The sequence below is a fragment of the Mustelus asterias genome, chromosome 1 (genome assembly GCF_964213995.1).
Source record: "Mustelus asterias chromosome 1, sMusAst1.hap1.1, whole genome shotgun sequence".
Lineage (NCBI taxonomy): Eukaryota > Metazoa > Chordata > Chondrichthyes > Carcharhiniformes > Triakidae > Mustelus > Mustelus asterias.
Window position 1 is genome coordinate 20,236,214 of NC_135801.1, and position 18,433 is coordinate 20,254,646.

General features: G+C 44.4%; 1 protein-coding gene across 7 annotated transcripts in view; it reads right to left on the reverse strand.

Moving 5' to 3' along the window:
• LOC144492104 (serine/threonine-protein phosphatase 2A 55 kDa regulatory subunit B gamma isoform) overlaps positions 1 to 18,433 on the reverse strand; it is a 348,625-nt gene that overhangs the window by 166,715 nt on the left and 163,477 nt on the right. The window contains exon 1 of one of the 7 annotated variants that reach the window (XM_078210212.1): positions 17,769 to 17,878. The exons of the other annotated variants lie outside the window; for them this stretch is intronic. Coding sequence (XP_078066338.1) covers positions 17,769 to 17,820 — 52 coding nt within the window. The 5' untranslated portion in view covers positions 17,821 to 17,878. Of the gene's footprint in view, positions 1 to 17,768; positions 17,879 to 18,433 lie in introns of those variants that run through there. 7 annotated transcript variants of the gene reach the window in all.

Genomic DNA, 18,433 nt, shown 5'->3' on the forward strand with positions numbered 1-18,433 from the left:
ACATGGGCATCGCTGGCTGGCCAGCTTTTATTGCCCATTCCTAGTTGTCCTTGGAGGGCAGTTGAGAGTTAACCACATTGCTGTGGCTCTGGTGTCACATGTAGGCCAGACCAGGTAAGGACGGCAGATTTCCTTCCCTAAAGGACATTAGTGAACCGGATGGGTTTTCCATCAATCGACAATGGTTTCATTGTCATCTGTATATTCTTAATTCCAGATATTTTCTAGGGGAATTTCACAGTAACTTCATTGCAGTGTTAATGTAAGCCTTACTTGTGACTAATAAATAAATAAACTTTTATTTTTTATTGAATTCAAATTCCACCACTTGCCGTGGCAGAGATTCAAGCTTGAGTCCCCAGAATATTAGCCGAGTTTCTGGATTAATAGACGAGCGGCATCACTAGACAATCGCCTCCCTTGGATAGAATTTAGTGTTTGCTTAGTTTGACTCTCGTATATTAAAAGTTCTTCTGTTTTAAAGTTGTGGAATATTGTGACTTCATACTTTCCATAAATAACAGATTTCAGTTTTTAAGTTACGGGTCTCGGCTAAGATCGAAACACAGTTTGGCTTACAATTGCGATCCACTAATAATAGCTTTTTAAATATTTTTCTGTTTATAGCCAGGTTGCCAGTGCAGGATTCGTAACATGTTTCTGTTCCATCATTTTCTTTCTGCCCTTTGCCTCCATACATAAAGAATAGATTGCTCTCTGGGGAGAAACATCAAAGATCCTCTCCATACATTTGAACTCCAGCACTTACTTGGTCACAAGAAGGCAACATGAGCATCAGCGACTCCGTTATTCCTTTCAAGTGGACTGCAAATAGCCACCTCGGTTGTAAACGGAAACCTAACTCTCTCTCATTTCATTTGTGTCTAATTCAAGTTGTCATCTGCAGCTTTTGAAATCAGTCAAAGACATTCCATTTGGAGCTTCATTAAAAAGATGGAGGAATTCAGTGGGTAAGCGTACAGTATCATGATTAATGCACGAACACATAAGTCCATGTAGCTTACCAATGGCAAAGTCATAGGAGTTGTGACATTCTTGTTTGCAAGCATGATAAAAATGGTATTCCTCAGACACTCATGGGGAGTTCGTTTTGTGCTTTAATGGTGCCAGTCAGGAGTGGAATTCATATCTCTGTGGAAATGCCATGTCTGTAAAGGGTACTTAGGTCACCAGCACTGCTAATGTGACAACTAGGTAGGGACACTGAAAGCTGTTAGCTCTGCTCCTCAACAGCAGTGGGAAAATCTTAGTATTAACTCGAGACAAAGTACTAATGATACGTCAAATACATTTACGTCAGACTCCCAAAACTGGAGCAGTGTTTTCTCACGAGGTTGTTGGAGAAGGTGGATTTAAGATTAAAAGTTAATTACATGCTTTATCGGTTCATCGTTATTTACAAATAATACAGCTTCTAATTAGCCACTGAGCTGGTGAAAAGGAAACAAAAAAATGTATTTATTTAGAAGCCTCAAGATAATTATGATAATTGAAATGAAAATATAGCAAAGTGGATTTAAAAAATCATTTAATTGATGACACGAGTAATTCTGAAAAATGAGGTTCTGGAATTGGAGAATTGAATAAAAAATTAATGACCAATTATCAAACATGTCTTATTTGCCCTCACTCTATTCATCGTTGCCTGTTCAAAGATACTGTTCTTGTAGCACTATTTTATCATGGGAGTTAAGAATGAAACATGAACAAAGTTTGTCAAAACAGGTACTAGCATGCAGCAAGAATTTGAGATTCCAGTGACATAGAGGCAATGCAGTTGATAACAACAACTTGCATTCATATAGTGCACATAACATACAAAGGAGCTTAGCAAGACCAACAGCAACAAAGATGTTTCTGGTACCAGAGATCTCAGAATAGACGAACAACAGCTTTAACAAAGGGACAGGTTTTTAAAGGAACATCTGAAAGGAGAGGGGGGTCGCACAACAGAGAGGTTTTGGGTGGGGATTCCAGGGCTTAGGGCCTTAAGGCAGCTGAAAGTATGGGACATGAACGGTGGAGTGGTAAACATCAAAGACGTGCAAGAGACCAAACTTAGAGAAGCACCAAGACCTTGAAGGCTTGTAGAGCTGGAGGAGGTGACAGAGATAGATAGAGATGAGCCCAGGGCCTGATGGGATATGCCCCAGAATACGGAGGGAGGCAAGGGAGGAAATTGCTGGGGCCTTGAGAGAAATCTTTGTATCCTCACTGGCTACAGGGCAAGTACCAGACAATTAGAGAATAGCCAACGTTGTTCCTTTGTTTAAGAAGGGTAACAAGAATAATCCAGGTAATTACAGGCCGGTGAGCCTTACATCAGTGATAGGGGAATTATTGAAGAGGATCCTTCGAGACAGGCTTTATTTCCACTTAGAAATAAGTGGACTTATTAGTAAGAGGCAACATGGTTTTATGAAGAGGAGGTAATGTCTTACGAACCTGATCGAGTTTTTCGAGGAAGTGACGAAGATGATTGATGAGGGTAGGGCAGTAGATGTTGTCCACATGGACTTCAGTAAGGCCTTTGACAAGGTCCCTCATGGCAGACTGGTGCAGAAGGTGAAGTTGCATGGGATCAGAGGTGAGCTGGCAAGGTGGATTCAAAACTGGCTCGGTCAAAGAAGACAGAGGGTAGCAGTGGAAGGGTGCATTTCTGAATGGAGGGCTGTGGCAAGTGGTGTTCCTCAGGGATCAGTGCTGGGACCTTTGCTGTTTGTAATATATATATATTATATATATATAAAAAATGATTTGGAGGAAAATGTAACTGGTTTGATTAGTAAGTTTGCAGACGACACAAAAGTTGGTGGATTTGTGGATAGCGATGAGGACCATTAGAGGATACAGCTGGATAAGGTCAGTTGGAGACTTGGGCAGAGAGATGGCAGATGGAGTTTAATCCGGACAAATGTGAGGTAATGCATTTTGGAAGATCTAATACAGATAGGAAATATACAGTAAATGGCAGAACCCTTAAGAGTATTGATAGGCAGAGGGATCTGGGTGTACAGGTACACTGGTCACTGAAAGTGGCAATGCAGGTGGAGAAGGTAGTCAAGAAGGCATACGGCATGCTTGCCTTCATAGGCCGGGGCATTGAGTTTAAAAATTGGCAAGTCATGTTGCAGCTTTATAGAACCTTAATTAGGCCGCACTTGGAATATAGTGTTCAATTCTGGTCGCCACACTACCAGAAGGATGTGGAGGCTTTTCGAGAGGGTACAGAAAAGATTTACCAGGATGTTGCCTGGTATGGAGGGCATTAGCTATGAAGAGATGTTGGAGCAGCTTGGTTTGTTCTCACTGGAACGATGGAGGTTGAGGGGCGACCTGATAGAAGTCTACAAGATTATGGGAGGTATGGACAGAGTGGATAGTCAGAAGCTTTTTCCCAGGGTGAAAGAGTCAATTACTAGGTGACACAGGTTTAAGGTGCAAGGGGCAAGGTTTAAAGGAGATGTACGAGGCAGATTTTTTACACAGAGAGTAGTGGGTGCCTGGAACTCGTTGCCGGAGGAGGTAGTGGAAGCGGATACGGTAGTGACGTTTAAGGGGCATCTTGACAAATACACGAATAGGATGGGAATAGAGGGATATGGTCCCAGGAAGGGTAGGGGGTTTTAGTTCAGTCTGGCAGCATGGTCGATGCAGGCATGGAGGGCCGAAGGGCCTGTTCCTGTGCTGTAATTTTCTTTGTTCTTTGAGACCACAAAGAGGTTCGAAAACAAGCATCAGGATTGTATAACTGAGCTAGGGTGGGTTCAGCAAGCACAAGGGTGATGGGTGAACACATTTTGGGGCAAATTAAGATTCAGACAGCACTGTTATGAATCTCGGAGTCAAACAGAATACCAAAGTTGCGAACAGTCTGGTGCAGGTTCAGAGTACTACTGTCAGAGCTGGAAAAAATGGTCATGGAAGACCAGTGAAGATAAAAGAAATGTAATTAGTGTGGTAGGAGCCAAGGAACTGATGCGATTTCTGAGACCCCAAAGAATAAAATGACACTTGAAATGAAGCAAAGGATTGGGAGGGAATGAGTGTGGAATGGTACAGCATTGGCATTCCACAGGGGTCTCCAACTGCATTATCCTTATTTGCCATATCGATAAATAGATTGGACTCAGCAATTGAGGTAGCATCAATCATTGCCAATGACAAAATTGGCACAATGTGACAATTCTGAGAGAATGCAGGACATAAATCCACTGACAGGTAGGTGACAGATGATATCAGGCAGCACGATGGCACAGTGGTTAGCACTGCTGCCTCACAGCGTCAGGGACCCGGTTCAATTCCGGCATTCGATGACTGTCTGTGTGGAGTTTGCACGTTCTCCCAGTGTCTGCGTGGGTTTCCTCTAGATGCTGCGGTTTCCTTCCACACTTCAAAGATGTGCAGGTTAGGTTGATTGGCAATGCCAAATTGCCACTGTGCCAGGGGTCTAGCAAGGGTAAATACATGGGGTTCCAGGGATAGGGCCTGGGTGCAACTGTTGTTGGTGCAGGCTCGATGGGCCAAGTGGCCTCCTTCTGCACTGTAGGGATTCTATGATAGTTTGCTCGAGGACAATTTGAAGCAGTGCATTATGAAATTATAGATAGGGAAAGGAAGTACACCTCAAAATGGTAAGGTTTTAAATTGAGTGAAGCAGCAAAGGAAGGTTTGATAGGCAGGGACACAGATCAGTAAAATATGTACTGCAAGTATAAGGCCATCAAGAAGCCAAACAGAATATTTGGTTTTCTACCTAGAGTCACAAAACACAAAAGCAGGAATGATTGTTGAACTGTATAATAACTCATTCAGTATCAGAAGATATTTTCAGACATTGCACAGTGGGAAGGATAGAACTGGGAAAAGGATGGAGTGAGATTCAATATTAGAGCTTTTTTCACTAAAGGAGTGCCCAGACAGAAGTCTTCACGTTTACGATTGACCAGTAGAGACAGTCTATCATCTACTTATGCGATAGCAACAGGACATGAAAAACTTATGGCTACCAAAAGAATTAAAGGAGAGTATATGAAAAAATGTTTTGCTTCAACAGTGGTTCAAAGAGGATAATTCCACGTTATAACTATTTTGCATCAAATTCATAAACTCTTTTAAGAGGAAATATATTTTCAGGAGGGCAAGAAGCAATATTGACAGGTACAGGGAACAAACAGGAGAGGCAGCTCAGCAAAATGTTCTGGGGACCCAGGTTCGAATCCCGCCATGGCAGATGGTGGAATTTGAATTCAATTTTAAAAAACTGGAATTAAGAACCTACTGATGATTGTGAAACCATTGTTGACTGTCGGAAAAACCCATCTGGTTCACTAATGTCCTTTAGGGAAGGAAATCTGCCGTCCTTACCTGTTCTGGCCTACATGTGACTCCAGAGCCACAGCAATGTGGTTGGCTCGCAACTGTCCTCTGAGCAAGGGCAACAAGGGATGGGCAATAAATGCTGCAAGAAGTTTAACAACACCAGGTTAAAGTCCAACAGGTTTATTTGGTAGCAAAAGCCACACAAGCTTTCGGAGCTCCAAGCCCCTTCTTCAGGTTGAAGAAGGGGCTTGGAGCTCCGAAAGCTTGTGTGGCTTTTGCTACCAAATAAACCTGTTGGACTTTAACCTGGTGTTGTTAAACTTCTTACTCTGTTTACCCCAGTCCAACGCCGGCATCTCCACATCAATAAATGCTGGCCAGCCAGCGACGCCCATGTCCCACTAATGAATTAAAAATGAGTGCACATCGTTGTCCATGTGCAAAGCAAAAGGGGATGGGGAAGGAGGGGCTTAACTGCAAACACGGTGATTTAATGAATAGAATGTCATTACTCGTGCCTTTTTGAGACTAATGAAATCTTTGCCAATGCCAAAAAGTTGCCAAATTACATCATTTGGTCGCTGGTTACATTTTCAAGGAAATTGCCAATTAATATATTTAGCACAGACCTGAAAGGATGATGAATTAAGTTCATCTACCATAAAATGAAAAGCCTTGCTGCAGAATAGCTTGCTGATTTGTGTGCAACAATGCATCCTAGCAAACCTTAGAAAAGTAACATGAGCCAATCCATCATTCAGTTGTTACAATGCAGCAAGAAATGTCTCCATTTTAATTTGCTTTTGCTTCATGTCTGAGTCCACCATGCGCTTCTGTGTATCAGGGCCAAAGTTTACACTTGCTACTTTATGTGTCCTTTGAGATGAACCAGAAGAAATAAAGAATACAAAATTCCTGTAAGTATACAGGGGAAAGGAATCCTTTTGATGGGATGATACTGCATTAAAAAAAACCATGGAAAAAGATGTTGATGAAAGGCAATGGTTGAAGTGATACGCCTCTATCATCAATACAATATTTAAGGTTTTTCTTAATGCAATTTTGATTTTATTTTATTGTCACGTCTTAGTATACAGTGAAAAGTATTGTTTCCTGCACGCTATACAAACAAAACACACTGTACATAGAGAAGAAAAGGAGGGAGTGCAGAATGTAGTGTTACAGTCATAGCTAGCGTGTAGAGAAAGATCAGCTTAATGCGAGGTAGGTCCATTCAAAAGTCTGATGGCAGCAGGGAAGAAGCTGTTCTCGAGTCAGTTGGTACGTGACCTCAGACTTTTGTATCTTTTTCTCGAAGGAAGAAAGTTGTGGTGAACCACTGTTACTACATGTATGTGCCTGGACACACCCATGCTGCACCTGGCCCGAGACTCCTCCCTTTCCACCCGAGACCCCTCCCTTTCCATCCAGAGTGGGGTATAAAGGTGATGGTCCCTCCTCCTCGCCTCAGTCTAGACCAGGCCAGCTACAAGGGTGTGCTCCTGTTCTCTGTGAATAAAAGCCTATTAGTTTCCCTCACTCACAGGAGTCTTCGTGTCGTAATTGATAGTGCATCAAAAGTGGAAGAGAATATGTTCGGGGTGCGTGGGGTCCTTAAATATGCTGGCTGCTTTTCCAAAGCAACGGGAAGTGTAGACAGAGTCAATGGATGGGAGGCTGGTTTGCGTGATGGACTGGGTTGCATTCATGACCTTTTGTAGTTTCTTGCATTCTGGGGCAGAGCAGGAGCTATACCAAGCTGTGATACAACCAGAAAGAATGCTTGTTTCCCGAAACAGAATATTTGACTTTCCTGCTCATTCACTCCTCTTCAACTCTGATCTAACCAAAAGGGGATGGATAATCAGGAGCGGCAGTCCCATTCATGGTGTTGGGAAGGAGCAGAGTGCATATCCACCTCAAGACTGCAGAAAGTGGGCCCTGACAGTGAATAATTCAAGCATTAAAATGCCTCAACGACTCATTGTTTGGGAAGGGGAAGAATTCATATGGCACAAGAGAAACAATTTTATATTGGGGTCAGGAAATGTTGTCGATTTGAATGGGAGCTCTGCTCTGCATCTGGCCACATTATTGTAGAGGTGGGAGCAATCAGTGCTGACATGCTGCACAAAATGTGTACGATTCCCCTACAGGAATGTACTTCATTGTAAAGAACAACAAGGAAATAAAGTCTCCAAAAGCAGCATGCTGTTAATACCATTCTTCCTCTCCCTGCCCCCACAATCCTCAGTTACAGCTGGTGTGACACCGTACCAGTATGATGCCAGACCTCCTAAATCAAATTCAACGACTCTACAAGGAACCAAATGTCACTATTAAGATGATGATTTACCAGATTACAAATGTAGCCAGAAGATTATTATCGCTGCTACTCTGGGCCTCTTGATAAAAAACACTCGTCACAACTTGTCACACATTCTTATGGCCATAATGCACAAAATCTCAATGGCCACATTTTTTTCATGAATACCTCTGAAATATCCTTGTTTGGATGCCATCATTACAATGACATACAATCCTATTTGGAAACTCAACTTTTTCCATACTATCACGTGAAACCTAATGTCTTGCATTTGTATTTGCATCAGCAGTTTTTGCTTATTTACTGATGACTGATTGAGCAGAACACATCAGCCTGGGAACAGCCTGACTTTCATAAAATCATAGAAATCCTACAGTGCAGAAAGAGGCCATTTGGCCCACCGAGTCTGCACCGACCACAATCCCACCCAGGCCCTACCCCCATATCCCTACATATTTACCCACTAATCCCTCTAACCTACGCATCTCAGGACGCTAAGGGGCAATTTTTTTTAGCATGACCAATCAACCTAACCAGCACCTCTTTGGACTGTGGGAGGAAACCGGAGCACCCGGAGGAAACCCATGCAGACACGAGGAGAATGTGCAAACTCCACACAGACAGTGACCCAAGCCGGGAATCGAACCCAGGTCCCTGGAGCTGTGAAGCAGCAGTGCTAACCACTGTGCTACCGTGCCGACCTTTGCTGATACCAGGTCGAGTAAAATATGTGAAACTGGGTTTGATTAAGACGCAATGACTTGTTCTGAAGTTAGTGCATGCCCACCTGAAGGGAGTTAGCGCAAGGATCACTTGGATGCAGTCGCAGAGCCAATTTTATGTCACTGCAAAGTGGTTGCCACTTTACTGTGACGCCAAATAGTTGAAGATGTAACACCAGACTGAGGTCCTGATCGGAGTTCAGAGGGCAGGACTTTCCCCGTGCATCTCTGAACCTCCACGTCAGGGACAAATGTGCATCAAAAGCCCAGGTGTGAAACTGTCTTTTGTTGTGACTTTCCCCAGGATAGTCAATGGATTGCCAGAGGTTGATCTCGAAATTGGAAGGCCAGAGGTCTTGCAGCTCAAGAGGCGCAACAGGTTAAAACGAGGGGGTAAGGGTGAGGGTACTGGAAAGTTGAGGCACCCTCCCTCCATTGTTTTTCAATTAAGTTTCAATTAAACATGCCTTTTGCAACTAGGTCATCACTGTGTCTGGGCGAAGGGGAGCAGGAGGGAGTCGCTCTACTCAATATTTCTGGAGTCCACAGTCATGAGTATTGTTTTCGACACAGCCTGATGCACATCCCGAATGTTGCTCTTGAAGACTTTTGTTAATCGTTGCCATCCTTAAGATTTCTGAAGTTGCAATGGAAGCACATAGTGCGAGACACTAAGCAAGCCACCATCATCCCACAGGGTTCAAAAATATTTTCCAAAAGCACTCCATCTGTGCTGTAATTGATGATTCATCCTCCAATTGTTGTTCTATCCATTCATGAGTTCCCAAGACACTGTCCTCTCCCCTACACTGTTCTTTCTTTGTTTGACAACGTTAGTTATTGAACATTGGTTGTTGGTTATATAATCATTTTAAAGTTAAAGTTTAAAGTTTATTTATTAATCACAAGTAAGGCTTACATTAACACTGCAATGAAGTACTGGGAAATTCTCCTCGTCGCCACAGTCCGGCACTTGTTCAGGTCAATGCATCTAACCAGCACGTCTTTCAGACTGTGGGAGGAAACCGGAGCACCCAGAGGAAACCCACGCTGACGTGGGGAGAACGTGCAAACTCCTCACAGACAGTGACCCTGGCCGGGAATCGAACCCGGGTCTCTGGCGCTGAGGCAGCAGTGCCAACCACTGTGCCGCCCATTCAAGCGGAGGCACTCTTACTAATGATGATTCCAATCTACATTCATTAACTTTCTTCCGCTTGCAACCCACAGTACACACAGCTGTCCTGTTGTGCAATGGCTGAATCTGAAGTTACTCCATGTCCCTCAATAAGTCTTCAAAGTTTCTCTGTGACTATTAATGAGCATCAAGACCGACAACTAAAGCTAACATTTGCATCCTCATTTTCTTTAGGAGGAAAAATATATTTGAAACTCCATAAGCAAAGCATTCTGACTGTTTCACCCATTAAACCGATGGTATATTCTGTTTATTAGAGAAATAATGAATAATTTAGCAGGGAAGAGTTTGAAGTAGGCGTTAACCCTTGGGACTCCTCGTCAGTAGCTTAGAACCAGTGTTAATTCAATTCACAAGAGACGCAACATGCAACAAACTACTTGCTTCAATCTTGTGAGCTTTCACGTGGGGGGGGCGATTCTCCCAAAAAAAATTCGAAGTGTTGAATTCGCGTGAAAACCGGAGTAAATCATGCTGGTTTTTCAGTGGGAGTTCAGAGGAGAACCTCCCACACTCTGTGCACTGCAGAGTGCCTCAGCGTAAATCACATTAGACATTAGTGGGCAGGGCCTATTCCCGCTCGAGAGGCCGGCAGCATAGCGCAGAGTGGGCCACAGCAACATAGCGTTGAGCGGTCCACTGCACATGCGCCGATCTACAAGCGCTAAGATCAGCACATGCGCAGAAGCCTCTGTCTACCAACCTCCTGATCGCTGGCTAGCTCAATCGTTGGCCAGCCCCACGGTCCCCAACTCCCATAGCCCATCGCTGACCCCCCAAGCGTGCCCGGGCCCAGCCTTGACCCCTTCCCCCAAAAGGCAGTTCCGACGCCTCCCCTGCAGCTCTGACGCCCCCAACAGGCTCTCCCCCCACCCCAATGGCCAGCCCCGATTGCTGGTCTCCCTCCCCCACCAATCCCACTGCAGAATATCAGCGAGAACTCCCACCAATCACCCCCCCCCCCCACCTGCCATCAGGCTCTGCCCTCATTAGGCCCCACCCCCTTGGCACTGCCCCATGCCAAATGGGCAGTGCCAAGGTGCCCCCTGGACATTGGCACTTTGCCCCTTGGGCACTGCCAGAGGACCTAGGCTGGCACTGCCAAGGTGCAAATGACCAGAGGGCATCTCCACTGCTGCCCGACTCTCTGGGTGGCTCCAATTGCCCCCCCGTTCACTCCAGCAGGGTCAGGCCACTAGGTCCACATTAGTGGGGAGCCACTGTAAACCCCGCTGGAGTGAAATACTCCTGGCAGGGGGGATAGAGGCTAGTGGGCCTGGAGATTTCAGTCCCGGGCTCGCTAATCATATTTAAAATGTATTAAAATAAAGCCCTGCATAGGTAATACAGCTCCGCACCGATTTCCGGCACAAAGCTGACGGCGCCGGAAGACACGCTTGGGGACAAACGACCAGCACGGATCGCGCTAATCCGCCACTGCTTAATTCTCCCGGCCCGCTGCTCGAAAAAAATCAGCGCAGCAGGATGGGAGAATCACTCCCGTGATGTTTGATCTTCCGCCATCAGAAATATTGATTTATTCATCATTCAGTATTTTTGGATTCCTAATTCATCATTCTCTATTTACGATGTGGAGATGCCGGCATTGGACTGGGGTAGGCGCAGTACGAAATCTCACAACACCAAGTGAAAGTCCAACAGTTTTTATCTGATGAAGGGGCAGCGCTCCAAAAGCTCGTGCAACCAAATGAACCCGTTGGACTTTAATCTGGTGTTGTGAGACTTCTTACTGTTCTATATTTACATAAGGAAGTCTCATATAATAAGGAAAGACAAAATGAACATCGGCAGCACGGTGGCGACCATTGCTGCCTCACAGCGCCAGGGACCGAGGTTCAATTCCGGCCTGGGGTGACTGTTTGTGTGGAGTTTGCACATTCTCCCCATGTCTGCGTGGGTTTCCTCCCACAGTCCCAAAATGTGGATTAGCCATTATACATGTACGAGGTTACTGAGATAGAGTGTGGGAGAAGGCCTGGGAAAGATACTAGGTCAGAAGGTTGATGCAGACACGATGGGCCAAATGGCCTCCTTCTGCACCGTAGGGATTCTATGAACATAGAGGAGTCATCGAGTCTTAGAGGTTGGAAACATCATGGAAACAGGCCCTTCTGCCCAACTTGTCCATACCGTCCAGTTTTTACCACTAAGCTAGTCCCAATTGCCTGCATTTGGCCTATATCCCTCTATGCCCATGTAACTGTCTAAATGCTTTTTAAAGACAAAACTGTATCCACCTCTACTACTGCCTCTGGCAGCTCATTCCAGACACTCACCATCTTCTGAAAAAATTGTCCCTCTGGACCCTTTTGTATCTCTCCCCTCTCACCTTAAACCTATGCCCTCGAGTTGTAGGCTCGCCTACCTTTGGAAAAAGATGTTGACTATCTACCCAATCTATGCCCCTCATTGTTTTACAGACCTCTGTAAGATCACCCCTAAGCCTCCTACGCTCCAGGGAAAATAGATCCACTCTATCCAGCCTCTCCTTATAACTCAAACCATCAAGGTCCGGTAGCATCCTAGTAAATCATTTCTGCACTCTTCCTAGTTTAATAATATCCTTTCTATAATAGGGTGACCAGAACTGTACACAGTATTCCAAGTGTGGCCTTACCAATGTCTTGTACAGCTTCAACAAGATGTTCGAATTCCTGTATTCAATGTTCAGACAATGAAACCAAGCATGCCGAATGCCTTCTTCACCATCCTGTCCATCTGTGACTCCACTTTCAAGGAGCTAGGAATCTGTACCCCTAGATCTCTTTGTTCTATAACTCTCCCCAACGTCCTACCATTAACTGAGGAAGTCCTGCCCTGATTCGATCTACCAAAATGCACCACCTCGCATTCATCTAAATTAAACTTCATCTGCCATTCGTCGACCCACTGGCCCAATTGATCAAGATCCCGTTGCAATTCCAGATAACTTTCTTCACTGTCCACTATGCCACCTGTCTTGGTGCCAACTGCAAACTTACTAATCATACCTCCTAAATTCTCAGCCAAATCATTCGTATAAATGACAAATAACAGTGGACCCAGCACCGATCCGAGGCACACCACATCACAGAATCCAATATGCTTGTATTCCATGTTAGCAATGGACCAAGGATTACATACATAGGATAATTAACACAGAAATCGGCCATTTGCAACATCTAATCCATGCTGACGTTTATGCGTCACTGAAGCCTGTTCTCCAGCTTTTCTCTTCAGAATTTACCATTGTAATCAACTCCCTTCTCCCTCATTTGTTTGTTTAGCTCCCCCTTAACTATGACTCACTTCAACCACTCCCTGTGGTAGCTAACCCCACATTCCTACATGATCATATTTAAATGTTTACTAAATTGTACTTCAACTAATTTCTACCTGGACCAGTCTAATCTGGTGAATATTATAAATCAAATAGAAAATCTTTGAAGATTAAACTCCTGAAGTGATCGAATTGATTTGCTGATATCTTCCTTCCCACAAAGTGCAAGATTTCTTTCAAGCTTAAAGACACGAGACAAATCATGAATGCAGTTCGCAAGGTCATGGTTTTGACTGTTCATGTGCATTCTGTACAAATACAGCACTGTCCTGGCAATTATTTGATTTATTATTGTCACATGTATTATTATAGTGAAAAATATTGTTCCTTGCACGCTATACAGACAAAACATACCGTACATAGAGAAGGAAAGGAGAGAATGCAGAAAGTAGTGTTACAGTCATAGCTAGGGTGAAGAGAAAGATCAAGTTAATGTGAGGTAGGTTCATTCTTGTTTTTTGCGAGCTGTTACAGTCAAAACATACCGTTCCTAGAGCGCACAGGGGAGAAGAAAAAGAGAGGGTGCAGAATATAGTGTTGCAGTTACAGACAGAGTGAAGAGAATGATCAGCTTAATGTGTGATAGGACCATTCAAAAGTCTGATGGCAGCAGGGAAGAAGCTGTTATCGAGTCGGTTGGTACGTGACCTCAGACTTTTGTATCCTTTTTCCCGGCAGATGAAGGTGGAAAAGAGTATGTCTAGAGTGCGTGGGGTCCTTGATTATGCTGACTGCTTTTCCGAGGCAGCGGGACGTGTAGACAGAGTCAATGGATGGGAGGCTGGTTTGCGTGATGGACTGGGCTTCGACTGGGCAATGAAGATAATCAAGGTGCATCATGATTATGCAGTTCATGAACACGGCATTCATGATTTGTTTTACAGACCTTAACTTTCAAAAGAGTCTCGCTGGCCAAGGCAATTAATGCACTCAACACTTCCAAGGGGTCCCTTATCCAAAAGCACAGTGCCTGACCAAAGGTCACAGAGAGCTGCCGGCCTCTAACTGACCACAGCTTTGGGGAAGGCCTGCCATTGGGCAGGGTGTTGTAGGCACTTAACATGGCAGGTCTTTCTCATCGGAGGAGAGTCTTAACTAATGGCGTGCCAAGTACTCATCCAGGTACTTTTTAAAGGATGTGAGGCATCCCACCTCCACCACCCTCCCAGGCAGCGCATTCCAAGCCATCACCACCCTCTGGGTAAAAAGATTTTTCCACAAATTCCCCCCTAAACGTCCCACCACTCACTTTTAACTTGTGTCCCCTCGTAATTGATCCTTCAACTAATCCACCCTCTTCCCTATCCACCCTCAGGAAGTCAATGGTCGGAATTCTCTGGCCTTTCATGCCCTGCTGCTGCTGCTGCGAGCGAGAGCAGAGAAGTTAGCACTTAGCCAAACTTCGTTCACTGCAGCGGGACTGGAGAATCCCAGCTGCAGGCGAGTCGGAGAATCCGGCCCAGTGTCTTTACGTATCTTATACAAATGAAACTGTTCAACAAAATCTTACGTTGGCTAGTCTCTTGACATTGTACCACATAATTCCCATTATTACAACACCAAAGAATCCATTCTTTAGGCATTGAATTTAAAGTATTTAGCAGCCACATTTCCACGCCAAAGAGCAACTGAAAGCGGCACGGTAGCACAGTGGTTAGCACTGCTGCTTCATAGCTCCAGGGACCTGGGTTCGATTCCCGGCTTGGGTCACTGTCTGTGTGGAGTTTGCACATTCTCCTCGTGTCTGCGTGGGTTTCCTCCGGGTGCTCCGGTTTCCTCCCACAGTCCAAAGTTGTGCAGGTTAGGTTGATTGGCCATGCTAAAAATTGCCCATTAGTGTCCTGGGATGTGTAGATTAGTGGGTAAAATATGTAGGGATATGGGGGTAGGGCCTGGGTGGGACTGTGGTCGGTGCAGACTCGATGGGCTGAATGGCCTCTTTCTGTACTGTAGGGTTTCTATGATTTCTATGATTCTATGAAAGGAAAACAGTAAAAATATTTTGCGTAACTGAGAAAAAGAAAGAAGTTGATAAAGTTGTCTTCTCTGGAACAAATTGGATCTTTTAAACTAAAGATTTTAGTAAAATTTATTTAAAGTTTAGTTTATTTATTATTGTCACAAGTAGGCTTGCATTAACATGGCAATTGAGTTACTGTGAAAATCCCCTAGTCACCACACTCCAGCGCCAGTTGAGGTACACCGAGGGAGAATTTAGCATGGCCAGTGTATCAGCATGTATTTTGGACTGTGGGAGAAAACTGGAGCACCCAGGGAAAACCCACATGCAGACAAGGGGAGAATGTGCAGACTCCGCACAGAGAGTGACCCAAGCTGAGATTCGAACCCGGGTCCCTGGTGCTGTGAGGCAGCAGTGCAACCACTGTGCCACCATGCTACCCATATTTTATTTCACTAAATTGCGTGCATGTACAGTATATTTAAATGAATAAAGCTTTGAAAGTCTATTAACGAATGAAACAAGTCAAATTTCCACACCATTTCATAAATGCTTTCAAATTTCTGCCAGCACTTCTGCCCGTGGCCTTATCAAGGTCCATCCATGACTATTACAAAATGCGCACCAGCACATTTGTACAAAGGTTTGGGAAAGATTTTAATGGGCAGCAATCTATTAATTATGAGGACACACTCAAGGTTCAAAGTTAACTGTTACTGAGAACATTTTGTACTGTAATTGTAAGGATCTCCTGCTGTGATGACGGTCAACAACTGGCTACTCATCCTGTCTCTCACTTCCACTTTTTTCCTCATTAGCCAAATCATAATGAGATGGTTATAATTATGTGCATACAAATTCATGTAAGCCATAGGTACCTTCTTGAGATCAACTAACTCCACTGAACCCACGAGCAGTTTATTCCGGTTGAATCTCATTAACTTGTATCTATTTGTATGTTTGCTTAACCCAGCAACATCCCCCTGTAATCTGGACCAGTTAAGTCTGTTTTTTTTCAAAATGTTGCATAATGCAGCTTCAACATAAAAGGCTAAGCAAACCTCAACAGTGGTTAGCAATGCTGCCTCACAGCGCCAAGGACCTGGGTTCGATTCCCGGCTTGGGTCACTGCCTGTGTGGAGTCTGCACGTTCTCCCTGTGTCTGCGTGGGTTTCTTCCGGGTGCTCCGGTTTCCTCCCACAGTCTGAAAGACATGCTGGTTAGGTGCATTGACCCGAGCAGGGGCTGTAGTGTGGCGACTAGGGGAATTTCACAGTAACTTCGTTGCAGTGTTAAATGTAAGCCTTACTTGTGACTAATAAATAAACCCTAACATTTTTCAGTTGCTTTCTTTTACAGTAACTGCGAGACTGATTTGGTTGAATCAACGCAACTCATGCTTATGATACGATACAAAGTAAAGCTATCCGACATCACTGGATCATCTTCTTCAATATCCACAAGAGGTCTTCTAGTTGTTCCTCTGACCTTTCTGAATTAATAAATCTGCCTCAGCAAACCATAGACTTTCTTATAACAAGTTCTAGCTGGGCACAGTGAATCTTTTTCACCCTCAAGAGGCATCTGATAGAATCCCCACAGTGCAGAAGGAAGCCATTCGGCCCATTGAGCTTGCACCAACAACAATCCCACCCAAGCCCCATCCCTGTAACCCCACTTATTTACCCTGCTAATCCCCTGACATTAAGGGGCAATTCAGCAGGGGCCAATCCTCCTAACCCACACATCTTTGCACTGTGGAAGGAAATGAAAGCACCAGGAGGTGGAGCACCTCGCAGACACAGGGAGAACATGTGACTCCACACAGTGACCCAAGCCGGGAATCGAACCTGGTCTCTAGCACTCTGAGTGCTAACCACTGTGCCACTCAAATGCTGATAGCTTTAAACTCATGGACTGAGTGAAAATATACCCACTATTAGCAGCAGGGGAAAGGGGAGAAATTGATTGCAAACATGAGGACGAGTGGGGGGGGGGGGTGAGACACAAGTGCTAACTACTGTGCCGCCGTGTCACCCCAGTTGGGCATCATCCTCATTGCACAGGCCTGTAGGATTGAATCTTTCAGTGCTGCAACTTTATACTCATACAAGTCACGTAACCTAAGATTTAGACAGGATAACAGCTTGAATGAGGTTAAGTTCTGAACAGATTTGACATCAACTTTTTTTTTTGCTGTCACAGTTACTCTTTGGCTACTTGCTCAAGGGTTTCCAGAATATGGCACCAACAAAATGAGCATCTTTTATAAACCTCTAACCCCCAACTTCTCTGTTCCACCATCACGAGAACCAAACACTCCCTTTTAATTTAGAATAACTACAAATATCTGTTTGAACCCCCCTTGGCTGTGCGGATGTTTTAACTCATTAATATTTTGGCTGAAAATTTTAGCAAAGCAAATAGTCACACGCAAGGAAATAATTAAAAATTACAGTTTAGAAATAAAAACAGCCTGAAATGCAACTGGCAAGATTTTACAGCCCCGTTCACTGCCGAGATCATTCAGTCCCGCCGAAAGTCAATGGACTTTCGTTGGACTGCCAAATCTCCCGCCGTCACGATAGGGCTGGAAAATCCCGGCCTATAGTTCTGTTATTGATGTGCAGGGCAATTGTAGAGTCAGAAGTGGCCAATAGCAAACGCCTCACACAAGAAAAGCGGAAATGTTGGAAAATCTCAACAGGTCTGACAGCATCTATGGAGAGAGAATAGCACCAATGTTTCGAATCAGGATGACCCTTCGTCAAAGCCCTGCAGGGTATGCTGTTTTCAGGCAAATGGTACAAAAGGATCTGCCACAAAGTCTAGAACCTGAAAATATAATTCAGCTCCTCTCTCCACAGGTGTTACCTGACCTGAGTGTTTCCGGCATTTTCTGTTCTTATTTTGTTCTTTCAGCAGCTGCATATTTTCGCTTTTGCAGTTCAGGAAGATGGCTGTTGTAAACTTTGCTTTCTGAGTGTTTCTCCCATGCTTGGATAAGTGTGAGGTCATGCATTTTGGTCGGAAAAACAGGAAGGCACCTTATCATCTAAATGGGGAGAGACTTCGGGGTGCTCCAGTGCAGCGGATCTGGGTGTCCTCGTTCATGAGTCACCGAAAACTAGCATGCAGGTACAACAGATAATAAAGAAAGCAAATGGAATGTTAGCATTTATAGCTCAAGGAACAGATTATAAAAGGTAAGGAAGTATTGTTGCAAATATACAAGGCATTGGTGAGGCCGCACCTGGAGTATTATTCACGGTTTTGGTCCCCTAATTTGAGGAAAGATGCAGTGGCATTGGAGGCAGTTCAGAGGAGGTTCACTAGATTGATTCCAGAGATGAGGGGTTTGTCATATGAAGAGAGATTGAACAGTTTAGGCCTATACTCGCTGGAATTCAAAGATTGAGGGGAGATCAAATTGAGGTATACAAGCTGATAAAAGGTACGGATAAAGTAGACATGGAGCAGATGCTTCCTCTTGTGGGGCATTCTAGGACATGAGGTCATAGTCTTAAGATAAGGGGTAGCAAAT